The sequence below is a fragment of the Ceratosolen solmsi genome, unplaced genomic scaffold (genome assembly GCF_000503995.2).
Source record: "Ceratosolen solmsi marchali unplaced genomic scaffold, CerSol_1.0 scaffold41, whole genome shotgun sequence".
NCBI lineage: Eukaryota > Metazoa > Arthropoda > Insecta > Hymenoptera > Agaonidae > Ceratosolen > Ceratosolen solmsi.
The window spans coordinates 2,836,629-2,850,729 of NW_011948424.1; the positions used below are offsets into that span (position 1 = coordinate 2,836,629).

At 26.3% G+C, this 14,101-nt stretch overlaps 1 protein-coding gene across 1 annotated transcript in view; it reads right to left on the reverse strand.

The window, feature by feature from the left end:
• The window catches only part of bdg (sodium-dependent transporter bedraggled), a gene marked incomplete at its 3' end in the record, with an annotated part of 106,945 nt that overhangs the window by 11,661 nt on the left and 81,183 nt on the right, over positions 1–14,101 (reverse strand). The window contains exons 5-7 of the mRNA XM_011500186.1: positions 2,364–2,542; positions 1,792–2,008; positions 687–979 (exon numbers count right to left, since the gene is read on the reverse strand). Of these exons, the coding sequence (XP_011498488.1) occupies positions 687–979; positions 1,792–2,008; positions 2,364–2,542 (689 nt within the window). The remainder of the gene's footprint in view (positions 1–686; positions 980–1,791; positions 2,009–2,363; positions 2,543–14,101) is intronic.

Here is a 14,101-nt window from a genome sequence, read left to right on the forward strand (position 1 = left end):
TTTTTTTTTTTTTTTTTTTGCTATGCGAGAATTCTCCTGATTATTGTATGAAAAATCATTTTCCAGAATGAAAGCTTCATTCATTTCATGCGTAATTTCATCATCGTAATAATCATTCGGACATTTTAATAAAAAGTATAGAATCGGCCGAGAGAAGTGAAACTTTACACGAACACGGCTTTTCAGCTTAATGCAATTGCGAATGATTTAAAAGGCGCGTAAAAAAAAAAAAAAAAAAAAAAGAAAAAAGAAAGAAAAAAGAAAGAAAAAAAATAAGTGGAAAAATCTATCAGCAGTTTTATAAATATGAATGAGCAATTTTAATCATCTTTTATTTCTTTTTTTTCAGTGCTGTTGCCAAACCGTTATTTAAAATATGCAATCCCACTGCTGTGGCTCCTACTCACTGGCCAATATTCCGTCGAATAAAAGATTACGATTTGGCAAGATATTTAAGAAACAAAGAAAAAAAAAAAATTAATTAATTAAAAAAATATATATATATATGAAAATAAAAATAAATAAATAAATAATAAAGCCAGGGAATAGATTGTAGCTGTCAATAGGGGCGAAACTAAAATCACAGGGAATTTTTTTGACTAGATTCGACAAGGAAAGCACGGCTGCGGTGAGCATCTACCTATTCCAAACAATTCCATTTCTTCAACGAATAAATGTTAAATAACCTTTGCTCAGCGAGACAAAAACGATCATCCAGACGACTGCGAGATTGAAGGCCACCTGGAATTTAAGTGTCACGATACCCGGATCGGGCTCGTTGAGATGATGCCTCTGCAGCACCGTGCCGCTAAAATAATCCGGTACAGTCTCGTGTAGCTTATAGGAGGTGCTGTTGTTATTGTTGTTGTTGCCGCTGGATCCGCCATTGCCACTGCTCGTTGTCGGTCGTATGTCCTCGCGATAGAGCGCGAATGGTTCGGCCCACCTGTATCTATCCTGCTTCGTTATAAAGGAGTCTCTGCGAATCAAAACGCTATTCTCATTATCTCTCTCTCTCTCTCTCTCTCCGTCTCTCTCTATACACCAGCTTAAAAAAGCTTTATTTTCAAATTATTTCGAATCTTTATATTTATATTATGCAGTATTATTTCCATGCATGAAATTTCAAGTTTACGAGGACAATTGCTTCAACTTTTCAGTATTGTCATTTAAACTTTCATGCCGCATTTATTAAAGGATAAATATTTTGCACGCGTGAGACTAATGATTGCGATCTTGCTCAATGTTAGTAAGGAAAATGTGCCTAAGAGGTATGTACTTTTGTGATAAAATGCATTCATTTTATGCATTTTGCCACATTGTCCACCTCGAGGATTATTTAAACAACATATAATACACTATTTTTCATATCTATTTTATATTAAGATTTAAAGTTTGATGATAAAAACTTGTATAACTTTTTTTTTTGTTCTCTATGTTTACACTTTAAGGTAACAATAGAAGGTGTCAAAGTATCAAAGTCATTGAAATAGACTAAAACGTCCTTTGAAACCTTGAATTTTCAGTTTAAGTGAAAACTTATGGATTACAGTTAAGAGTTTTAATTAGCTTTAGTATGACACGATGATGTATTATTGTGACGAGGTACGCTGGTTCGGAAGGAAACTGGTGAAATTTACTGAAAAGAAAGTAGCGATATACAACCGGTGATGGGCGAATGAGATTGAGAAAAAAAAAATAGTTCGATGTTGTTTATAATTAATAGAGTCTGTGCCCTTAAACGTATGTAATAAAGCAAGGCCAAAGAGAGATGGGAAATGTCATTCTTGCCTAAAGTAGACGAACATCCAGGAGACACCGACTACGCTGTAAATTCCAATGAAAGCTTGGGCGGTGAGTAGAGCAATGCCAACTCCCTGAAAGAGCGGAGATATTTTCCACATATCCACGGCTCCAGCTGCAAGTCTCTGGCCAAGACATACTTGTAACGTTAACAAAGGAATGCCTATGATTAAGGAGAGGATGAGGAACTGTACAATAAAATTCGCTGAAACAGAGAGAATAATTTCATCATAAACATTGATGATTATAGTTATTATCTGATATTTATACATAAGGTATGAAAAGCCATATTTATCTTTAATTCAAAATTCATTTATATTACTGTCGAAATGCGTATAAAGATGTATGAAGACATATAAAGACGCCTGCGCGTATTTAGGAAAAATTTATAATCCTTCTAATAGGGTATTTTGAGGTGATTTGTCATTACCGACGGACGGTAACTTATACTTTAAATTACTACCAACGCTACCAACAATTCTAAAATTACAATTTTTCACTCTCGAAGGAGTTGATTGCCGAAATGAAATATCGAAGAATTTATATACATTATAACTCACCTCCAAACTGAATGCTGAGTATGGCGAATCTACTAATATTAAAAAGTCCAAGAGTGCATCCGAGGCATGCAAGCGCCGGACTAAGTGCGTGCGGCCATCGCCCTAACGGATTCTCCTCCTCGTCGTCATCTTCGCCTCTTTCGTCTTCTCTGTCACCGTCTCTCTGCCTATCGCACAATCTGCAACCAAATTAAGGATTATTTCACTGTCATCTAACTTTACATTTGTGCAATGAACGATGCATTAATAATATAATATAATATAATATACGCTCAGTAATCTCGCAATTCTATTGATAATCGTTGTATGTATTAACATTTATTTTCATACATTTATTTGTGCACTCAATTTATTTATTACTCATATCCAGTTAATGATCGAGGGATTTTAAACGAAATTTGTTACAATTTCCAATTACTAATGTATACTTACCAATGCATTTGTAAACAATGATAAATCATTGGTTGTCCTATTCGTCATTACCACATCTTTAAATATTAAATTGTCTATTATTTTGTCGCGCTAAACTTATTGTATTTGATTAATAAGAAATAGCAACAGCTTAATTAGATCATACAAGATAATGGCAACTGCGTGGCTATCAATACGTTCTTACTCCTTATAGTGTGTATATATATATATATATATATATATATATATATATATATGGAATCAATGTATTAAAAACTTTTTACTTTAAATTATTTAAAAACTTTAATATAATGCAGTATATAATTTATTTAAATGTAATAAAATTAAGTGTAATTTAATGTACCAAATATATATATATATATATATATATAAATATATATATATATTATGGCAATAGTCTTAAAATATTATAATTACTATCATTGAAGAAAGATAGTACGGTTTGACGTTAGGAATAAAATTATTTTAGAATTAAAATTGGACGTCTGTCAGCAGCACAATAGATATAGGAGCACATGAAATGTTAGGCAAGTAAGAATTACTTTATCATCAAAAATTCCATTATTGTGAAGATGGATGACATTTTCAATTTCTCGAAAAAAAAAAAAAAAAAAAAAAAAATTTGAGATTTTAAAAATAATAAAAGACAAATATATATTATAGAATATACATTTGGTTCATACGAAATTTCAAGCATTTAAAGTAATGGGCCGAATTTTTTTGACGTAACTTTAAAAAATAATAAGAATAAAAATATATATTGAAAAATAGTCAAATTGGTGTTTTATAAAATTGTATCTCTTGATTTGCTAGTAATGGAAATAAAATTATCGTTAATGATAATTTTTTATGATTTATGATGATCAAATGATTTTCAATTTTTTTAAACAAAAAGAATTTTATACTTTAATGAACGACACACAGCATACAATTACAAACAATCCATATTATCGTTTAGATAACTATGAACCATTAATACCATAAACAATTAGAATTAAGTGTGGAAATAATAAATTATTATAATTCTTTTATTTTTATATAGTTCAATTGTTATATTTTGTAATTAAGCAAATAATCTACGTACATTGATAGGTATGAAAGTTATGATAATTATTTTTGAATATGTAAATAAGCAAAACATTGCTAATCACATTAATAAAACATTCGTTCACCAGAAACATTTTATGTATTTGTAAATTAGCTAACTGAATTCGTTAATTAGTTCGTTAATTAATTAGTTTTATTATAAAGAAAGAGAACAAACTTTATTACAGAAAATTTCAGAATATAATAAGTGATTAATCGACTATTATTTGTATAATTATATCATAAAAAAAGTTATTTTAAATGGATGTACATAAATATTAATCACTTTTTAATATTTTAGAATAGACTGAACTGAATAGAATAGAATAGAATAGAATAGAACTGAAAATCTTATAATATTTTTCATAAGTATTTTAAATTGATAGATTATTAAAATAATCGATAATAGAAAACATTGATAATGAAACCAATCATGTATCAAGTAATTCAAAATTATTTTAATTTGATTAATAAATTATATTATATTTTTGAGATTCAACAAAAAGTTTAATAAAATACTAAAATTTACTAATAATTTATATATAAGTTACGTGTATTTACAACCATCAGTGAATTGAAAATTATTTGTTGATTCAACAATTTTTATGTCAATAAAACATTCATGTTTATGGAATTTTTAATATACACTTATATATGTTTTTCGAAAATAAATTTAGATCTAATATCTTTGTATTTTCAGTAGAATAGATTTTCATATAGTCCGGCATAATTTTTTTTTTACAAATTTTTTTATATATTTTGTGATTATTTTTTTTTTTATTTTTATTTATTTTTTTTTTTTTTAATAATTTATAATCAGAGTCAATTTTACTGTTACATTAGATAATATTAATATAAATTATATTTCATTTCCATAATGGGTATTAATGTCAATTTTGGAAATAAATTTATAAAAGAATAATAAGAAGTTCCAGTTTTTTTCTTCAACGGTTAAGTGTCAAATAATCAATAGAACGTACTTCTCTATAAAAATGAAAATAATTGAATTTCATGTTATAAGAATTTGTAAAGTAAATGTAGATCAATAAATATTTCAATTATAAATCTTAAGAATATCAAGATAAAAATATAGTAGTATTTATATAATTGAACTTTATATTATCTCGAAATATTATTTACGTATGAACATCTGAGCAAATATAATTAAAAGGAAATATATTATATAGAAAAGATATTAAAAATATTGCAATTTACATGATTTTTATCATATAAATTGCACTTACGACAGTTTTAATTAACACTAATATTATGATACTTTGCCTGCACAGGAAAATTCGTTTTTGCCTTAAGGCTTCCGTACTTTACAATGCTTCGCATATATTTTGTAATACAAATCAGAATAATTTATGAATTAGATAAAGTAAAATCAATAATAAATATCAAAAATGAATAATAAACGCTGCCTTTCATTTTATAAAGTTTATAATTCGTGTGTTACATAACAGTAAAAAAGCAATCTCCTATAATTATTATTTTATAATAATCACCTTAATAATTACTAAAGATATTGTAAGATAGATTTTTTTTATTATATTATATTATATTTTACGGATGTAGGAAAATGAATAATAAATTATTGTAATAATTTTTAAATGAGTTTTTTTTCTTCTTTTAATCATTTTCCTATTTAAATTTCAAACGTAGCAGATTTAATATAATGTTCTCATTTTTATTTATTTGGATTAAAAAAAAAAAAAATATATATATATATATATATATTTATATAGATTAATTTTTAGTATAGATTGATTATAATAGAATATTGTAGATGTTAATTTGAGTTTTGCAGATATTATTGGAATATTTTTCAAGTCTAAAAAAAAACAAAAAAAACAAGTAGTATCTAAAAATATATCTGGAAAGTACGAATTTGTTATTCAAGGAAAAGTGAAATGCTTGATAATAAAAGTTATAGAAGTATTGAGCTTAAATAGATGCTAGATTAATTATATTGTAATTTGAGCTGTAGTAATTGAACTTTATTATGTTGGCGAATGTCAATAGTGCGACTGGTAGAGAAAGGGAGGAAGCGGTTTTTCATTTAATTATTGTCTTCTTTAAGTTTTTATAAAATAATTCCATAAAAGAAATAATTGTAAGTACAAAATCTATGTATCTACTTATTGTTTAAAATCACAATAAAATTACATTCCAACTATAATTTTCTTCTTTTCATACTTTGTAAAATTCAGCTTTTAATTATATAAAAATGTGTATAGAAGCATTTAAGTTTAATATTAAACAAAATGGTATCTTATACTTTAACATTATAATTATACCTTATGAAATGTTAATAACTGTTTGATTAAAATAAATATCAAATGGTAAGGAAGTTTATGAGAATAATCAATCATTTAATTATTTTAACAATCTACGCACTTAAAAATTAAATAACGATTTTTTTTCTAGTTTGAACTTCAACATAAAGATATTTACGTTGGAGCTTTTAACAACAAAATATTGTCTATCTTGCATTTCTATGCAAACCTGATAAAAAAAAAATCACGTATTGTTTATATAATTGTTTACAAAATTGGGTGAATTTAAGTAGCAATGCTTAGAAATGTCTATAATATATAAATATGCGTTGTAAAAAAATTTTTGTAAATTACGAAAATCTTAATCTATCCTAATTAATGTATACCATACAATAAGTCATTCGGTAAACTTTTTGATATTATAATTACTTTTAACAGTTATGATAATAATTAATTAGGATAATACTGTTAAATTATCTCTACATTACCTAAATGTAAAATAATATTATTATATTTATTTATTTTAAAACGATGTTCATTATTTACATGAAAAAGATTTGATAATATTGTTTGATGCAATTACATGTATTAGTATGAGATGTCGATCCAAGGTTATATATTATGTGTTATCAAAAAACACTGATTAGAAGAAAAAAAAATAATAATTTTTGCGCGCGCGCGCGCGTATGCATGTAATTGATAGTTTTTCAGTTCATAAAAGAAAGCTTGGATGAATAATGGAGATGCAATTGGATTTTGAGATATTTTGAAGGCACTTTGCATTTTGTAATCTATTAAAGTATCGGATTTTAAGAGAATTATTGGATAATTTTTCAAATTCGATAAATCAATCATTTTTAAGCGGTTTTCTTACTTTACAGCAATCTTAAGAAGTTGGAAAATGTTTTATTTACATGTATTCAAAATCGTTAATAACAAGAGTCGATAATAACGAAAATACAAACAATCTTTCGCGTCCGGTAATTAAAACTTAATATTAATCGGACCAATGCTCTTTCAACTCATTAACATATATGGAATAAAATTAATAATAAAAAATTATCTCGAATGCATGCGCAGCCTTTAAGTCTGTATGACCAAATATTCACAGACGCTTATATTTACTAATAATTATACTAGAAACTCTTCGGCGAATTATCATTAGGATTATTAATGATAGAATATGACGACCGCATTTATTCTGGAATAATCTCTTTTCACACGACTTTCATTATTATCGCATAACAAATGGACGTAACAATTTGATAAGCGTTCGATAGGAAAGCGAAGTAGGTAGAATTTGACTTTAAGATGATAATCATTTGATCACACATCAGCTATAATAAATTTAGCTTATTAATAGAAAGAAAAGAATGTCGATTGGAGGTGAGATATAATATTTCCAGCTGCAGGAATCTTCCTTTTCAAATGGAGAATGCGTTGGAAGCGAATTTTTGTCGAATCGTTACTATTATTGCAAATATAATGACATTGCGGGCTCGATTAAGGAACTGGGACTTGTCGCGAGCGTTCCGAAACCATTTGGAAATATGAGATTTGGGGAAGTTGTAGAGTTATAGACGGACGAAGAAAAGCCGCCGATGACCAACGCTCGACGTCCATTGACGCGCGCTAAGTTAATGCATAAACAATGCGATACGGCACTGCGGTCACGCCAATGGCTTTCACGACACCAATAGGTTAGCGCATGCAATGCTGGAAGTTTAATATATCCCTAGAGCGTGCGCGTGTGTGTGCGCGTCTGAGTGAGTGAGTGAGGAGAGAGAGAGAGAGAGAGAGAGAGAGAGAGAGAGAGAGAGAGTGAGAGAGAGAGAGTGCGAGAGAGAAGGCAACTTTAGTCGGCGATTCAAATCACCTCCGATTTATTACGCGATAAGTTGAAGGCAGTTTCAGGACAAAAGCGGACGCGTACGACATTGATGAATATTATGAACGAGCTTATAAGCTATCCATCCTTATAACTTAGTCAGTCGTCTTGCAAGCGAGTACCGTCTTGCTATATATTTTAATGGGACCAATAATGTTTATCATATTATTTTGAGACATTTGTTATAGAATCAATGAAAATCTTTTACGTAATTTTTATTTTTCATGGAACTGTGTTAAATAAAACGTTTTCATTTGCAAATTTCATTGCATATTTTTCCGTAGTGTTTAAACGAATATTTTAATTGTATGATTTAATTTAATCATTCATTAAATTATTCATTAAATTATTCCTTAAAACGTACTTAACGAACCTTATACTTTATAAGAAATGACCACGCGTTAAAATGAATTATAGATTTAAAAAATCTTTCGTCGAGTGACATAAAACGTAAACGTCATATGCACATGAAAAAAGTATATGTTACGGAAATGCGTTGTAAAGTTATTTTTACAAATATTATTCAGCAAATCGTCGACTATAAATCCAATACTTTTAATTATATATATGAATATTTTATCTTAACTATGGACTAATTTTAAGAAAGATTGTACATATATATTCTAAGCTACTAGTTTTATTTGTAGTTTGATATCGCTACTCAACTTTTTACAATGTAATTTCGTAATTAAATAATTTAGAAGAAACTAGATTATAAGTTACCATCGGCATTATTTCTAAGTATTGTTTGCTCAATATATCTGTATTTGTAATTGTAATTGTAATTTCTTTAGTTGTAAAATTTCTTAGAGTATGAAAAAGGAATACCATTAGACTTTTGTGAATTACGAGAGAGAGAGAGAGAGAGAGAGAGAGAGCGAGAGAGAGAGAGAGAAAAAAAAACGAGTGTATTGGTTAACATACATTCGTTGCATTGTAAATTATAATAAAGCAAGCAAGAAGTAAAACATATTTCATTTAACTTCGTTGCGTTTGTTTTTCTTTTTCTTTTTTCTCTTTTGTTTGTGTAACTTATAAATTAATGTAATTTTTGCGAATAGATAATCTTTATTTATTTATTAAATTTTTTTTATTTTATTTTTTTAAAATCGTTATTGTTGTGGGCATCGATTATGTATTTTTGATTACCACTAACATTACCACTGACTTTTATAAAATCAATTATTATTGTGAATATAGCCAATAACTATGGGTGCTTATACACGTGCATCTACTGCTTACGATCGAATACCATACCTTGACTTAACTACAATAACTATAGTATGGCCTACTTCAACCTCGTCATCGGCGACCTCGTGCACCTAGAATTTACGTTTATCTGGATAACATGGAGGCTTGATTCTAGAATTACATTATATATCGATATTTTGCGTAATATTGTAATTCAATAACTATCCAGAGAATATATGATTTTCGTTGATATATATATATATATATATATATATATATATAATTATTCTATTCTCTTTTATCTAATTTAAATACAATCGTCGAGAATGATATAATATAGATTAAAGAATTAGGTTGACAATAAGTAAGAGGAAACCAGAGCAAATACGATATTTTAGCCATTGAAGATTTCTAATAAAATAATATATCATTGAAGTAGGCTTACATTAATTTTCAACTAATATTTAGTTATTTGATCTTTTTCTTATGCGTCTGTCTATTTATTGTAAAATATAAAGTATAATAATGATTTTTAAATAATGAATATATAAGAGTTAGAATTGGCCAATAGCACTCGTGTGCATGTATGCTCACACCTTGACACCAGCATATTCTCATCCATGCATTTATGTTTGTTTAACACACTCGGAGGTCTACGACAATATAATAATACTAAGCGATTTATCCAACTTTCTGCAAGTCGTGTAAAGATAATTAAACTTCGAGCAAAGATAGGTAGAGAGAATAAAAGAGAGAAAGAGAAGAGAAAGTTCCTGTGAAAATTAGGGCGGGGGTAAGGTAATTCGGATCGTGGGAAAGTCATGAACACGGTTGGAAAATTATTATTATTACAGGTAAACAGAGAACAATAGCGTGGATGAATAAACAAAAGCAAATGTTTCGTAGTTATTGTTAGTCGACATTTTTGTCTATCGGTAGTGATCGTAGATTCAAATAAAAATTTTGTTTTAATATATTTCTATTGTATTGACATTGGAGACAATAAATTTTATTCCAACAAGATCACTCGCCCGTATCGATATTAAATATATTAAATATATTAAATTAAGCATATATAAAATAATTTATAAACTATGTATCATGTTATTATGTGAAAGTATTATTGGACTATAAATATAGATTGAATTCAGATAAAGGGGCTATATATAACCTGACTAAATATAATCTAATAATTACGATCATAAAATATTTATAAAATATAAAATAATTATAATACTTATTGTACTGTTTTTTATTTTAACCATAAATGAAATTTTTAAGTAATTATTCATTAAAAATAATTAATACATACACGACAAAAGTTATTAAAAATTGATGAGGAAAAAATTAAATAGTTTAATTTCACTTTAAAACTTAAGTTTACAGAAACGATCTTATAAAAATATCTATAAGCTGACATAAACAATATCAATTATTCGTAACTACAAATGTTCTGCAAATCGAATATAATGAACATTTATTGATTAAAAAAATTCTTTTTATTCACTGTAATGTTTTTTTCTTTTTTAAAGATTTGCTGGTCTTTTTTGTAATTGCACGAAACAGCGATGAGGGAAAAGAATTTAATATATAAATGAAAAAATATATAAGTAAAAATTTGCAGATAATATATTAATATTCTTTGATAAGTAATAGATGTAAAGACTGTTTGTTCATATTTCATTTTGGGCTGTCAGCGATAATTTTTATGAAAGAGCAACGATTAATTAGAGTAATAATACTTACTACACATATTTACTACATTTCAAATAGATTAATTTAATAACACATACGCGCCACTTCTGAATTAATAAATTGCAATCTTTTAACGAGTCGATTGAAATATTTAAACAATATTTTGGTTAATTTTGACAAGATGATGTTAAATTTGAACATTTAAGAGTTTTTTTTTTTTTTTTTTTATTTACATCAAATATTTAATTATATCAAAATGTCTTCTATATTATTTATTGTCAAAATTTTATTAATGAATTATCGAACGAGTATTTTCAATTAATTATCATAAAAGTACTTCGGTTATTCATTGTAATGACGAATGTTTAAGTGTATGGGAAATACTAATGATACAATTTATTTTGAATTTACTTCCCATATTCAAAATATGGACCAATGAACTTTAACATTATCATTAATTATATATTATTTATAAAATTCGTTTTTAAATACTTGTCTTCCTTTTCTTACATGTTTCCACATTCATGCATTTGAAAAGTTAATTAGTTTGTTTATTTCTAAATTTTTCGCTGTATGTTATTATTTTTTGTTATAAATTAATATTATATTTTTATAAATGATATTTATAGAATTGGTATTTTTTTTTTATTAAACAAAAAATTTCATTATTATATCTAATAACAGTATCGCAAAATATTTTGTTTATATATATATATATATATGTTTAAATATAATCTTGCATTGAAAATTTTGAAGGAAAGATAAGATAACTTGAAGCCTAATAAAATTTTATAAATTTTATAAGTCAAATTCGTGTCATTGTTTCGTACTGATTTCTCCTTTTTAAATGTATAGATGTTGAAATAAGGTTATTGATAAACAAAATAGCATTTGTGTTACATTAATTATTTCTTTGATTAGCCTTGTATATAACTAACAACTTTTAACTTTATCAATAATTATTATCGTTTGGATAATTTTTATCTAGTGTTTTAATTGAATTTAGTAAACTAGTTTAGTAAACTCCTGTGATAATTGTACAGTATAACATTCTTCTTGCTGTTCAAAATTTTATAAAGAAAACTTGCTAATACCAGTTAGCCATAATAATAATTTCAATCATTAATTATATAATTTTTTAATTTTTTAATTTTTTTTTTTTTTTTTGTATTACATTTTAAGTTATACTTTGAAATTAAATTTATTTTCTAAGCAGTTTATTTTAAAGGGTATTAATATACGTAATGTAGATGTAATAATTATATTGAATATTGTTACAAGTTCAAATTATCGGCAAGTTCTATATAAATATGAAATTAATAAGATTTAAAAATGAATATTTTTTTTTTTTTTTTTTTTTTTTTTTTTATATATATATCTTTTTATTTTATATAATTTATGATTGGATGCTTGACCTCGATAATTTTCCGTTTTACATCTTCTATGTTAATAAACTGGTTTTTGTATGAAATTAATAAAAGACGCGTGTGTAATTCTCAAAGTAAATACTTCAGATTCTCGAGTACTTTTGTCAAGAAGTTTCATCTTACCAAGAATCTATTAAAAGAGATAGGAATAAACCCTCACGTGAAAGAACTAACTATAATTAACAATAATGACCAGTTAACTAAGAATAATGAAAAATTGAAAGTAAAAAACTCGCTATAGGTGCTATTAATATCCATTTTATTTGTTTAATACGTTAGATTTTGTTTTATCAATCAAACTTTAATACGAAATTATCCATGAATGGTATAAATATTACAAACTATAAATAATAAGAATATTATAATTTTTTAAATTATACTAGTTCTAAGAAGTGGTAGTTTCATTGGTGAAGAGGATATTTCGAAAGAACTTTTGAAGACGATTGTACAAATCATGATAATTAACAGTTGGACATAGATTCTCATTAATATGCATTGCGTGTTCTTGATAGTAAGACCTGCTGTACCAGGGCTTTCTTAATCTATCAGCAAATTTCTTTTATAGTTCGATGAAATAATCTACTCGCTCGTTGCCGTGTATTGTTTCCATTATGTATACATTAATAATCCACTTATTAATATTATTAATTGATAAATATGCTATGTGAAAGCAACAATTTTTTTTTTGTTTTTTTTTTTGTTTTTTTTTTGTTTTTGTTTTGCTTTTCTTTCATTACTATACTATAAATTAAATTACTGGTAAAACAGTTTTGGGAAAGCAGTTATATGCCTATAAGGAGTATTGTGTATTCTTTTGACAATTATGCCAATTTCAACGTAACGTTTCATGTATATAGAAAATAAATCTAATAAATTAATCTAATCTAATAAATCGAATACATGTTCGAATTATGTTTCAATTTTCACCTTTTTCTTATTATTCAGCAAATACTGGCTGTATAAAAAATATGAAAGATACAACGATAATTGTTTCGCATTATAGGTATGCTTAAATTGTAGGATATATTAAGTGTCTTGTTTTAAGTGAAATTTAAAAGCTCAATGAACATGTTTATTATTATTCTCAATGAAATAGGTATTATTGTTTTAAAAATATCAGACTTCATGAATCAATGTTATGTCTGTAAGATTCTTATAATTTTAATTATAAATTACAAGCTTATTAATATATTGTGTCATAGTTATAAAGAAGTATATTAATATATTATATTACAGTTATAAACTGGATTTTGTATGATATTTCGTGTGATATTTTGTAGACAAGTAAAACGGAAATAGTGACTACTATGTATTACGGTTTGCTTCTTATTTATAAACTCTGATTATTATCAAGTGGAACGGATAATCGAAACGTTTAAGTTAGTATATATCCTAGTTACCATTCATGTCGATAATTCGGCCTGGAAATAAAAATTTTTTTTTTTTACGACGATTGTATCAAGAATGTTAATTAATCTAATTAATGTAGATGCGTAAGCAGTTAAACACTAATTTCGAAAAATCAGACCGGTATGAAGATAGTAGTGTGGATAACTGTTATGTAAATTACTAATCATTAAAATGAATCTATTAATCGATCATCTATAAAACACTTAATTTAATGAAATAAAAGTTGATAAAGTGACGATCACGATGTTTGCATCCACCTACGGAATATTCCAATTTAAATTCATTAAGAACAAAGGAGATATATAATTAATTATCCACGTTGATTCGGAT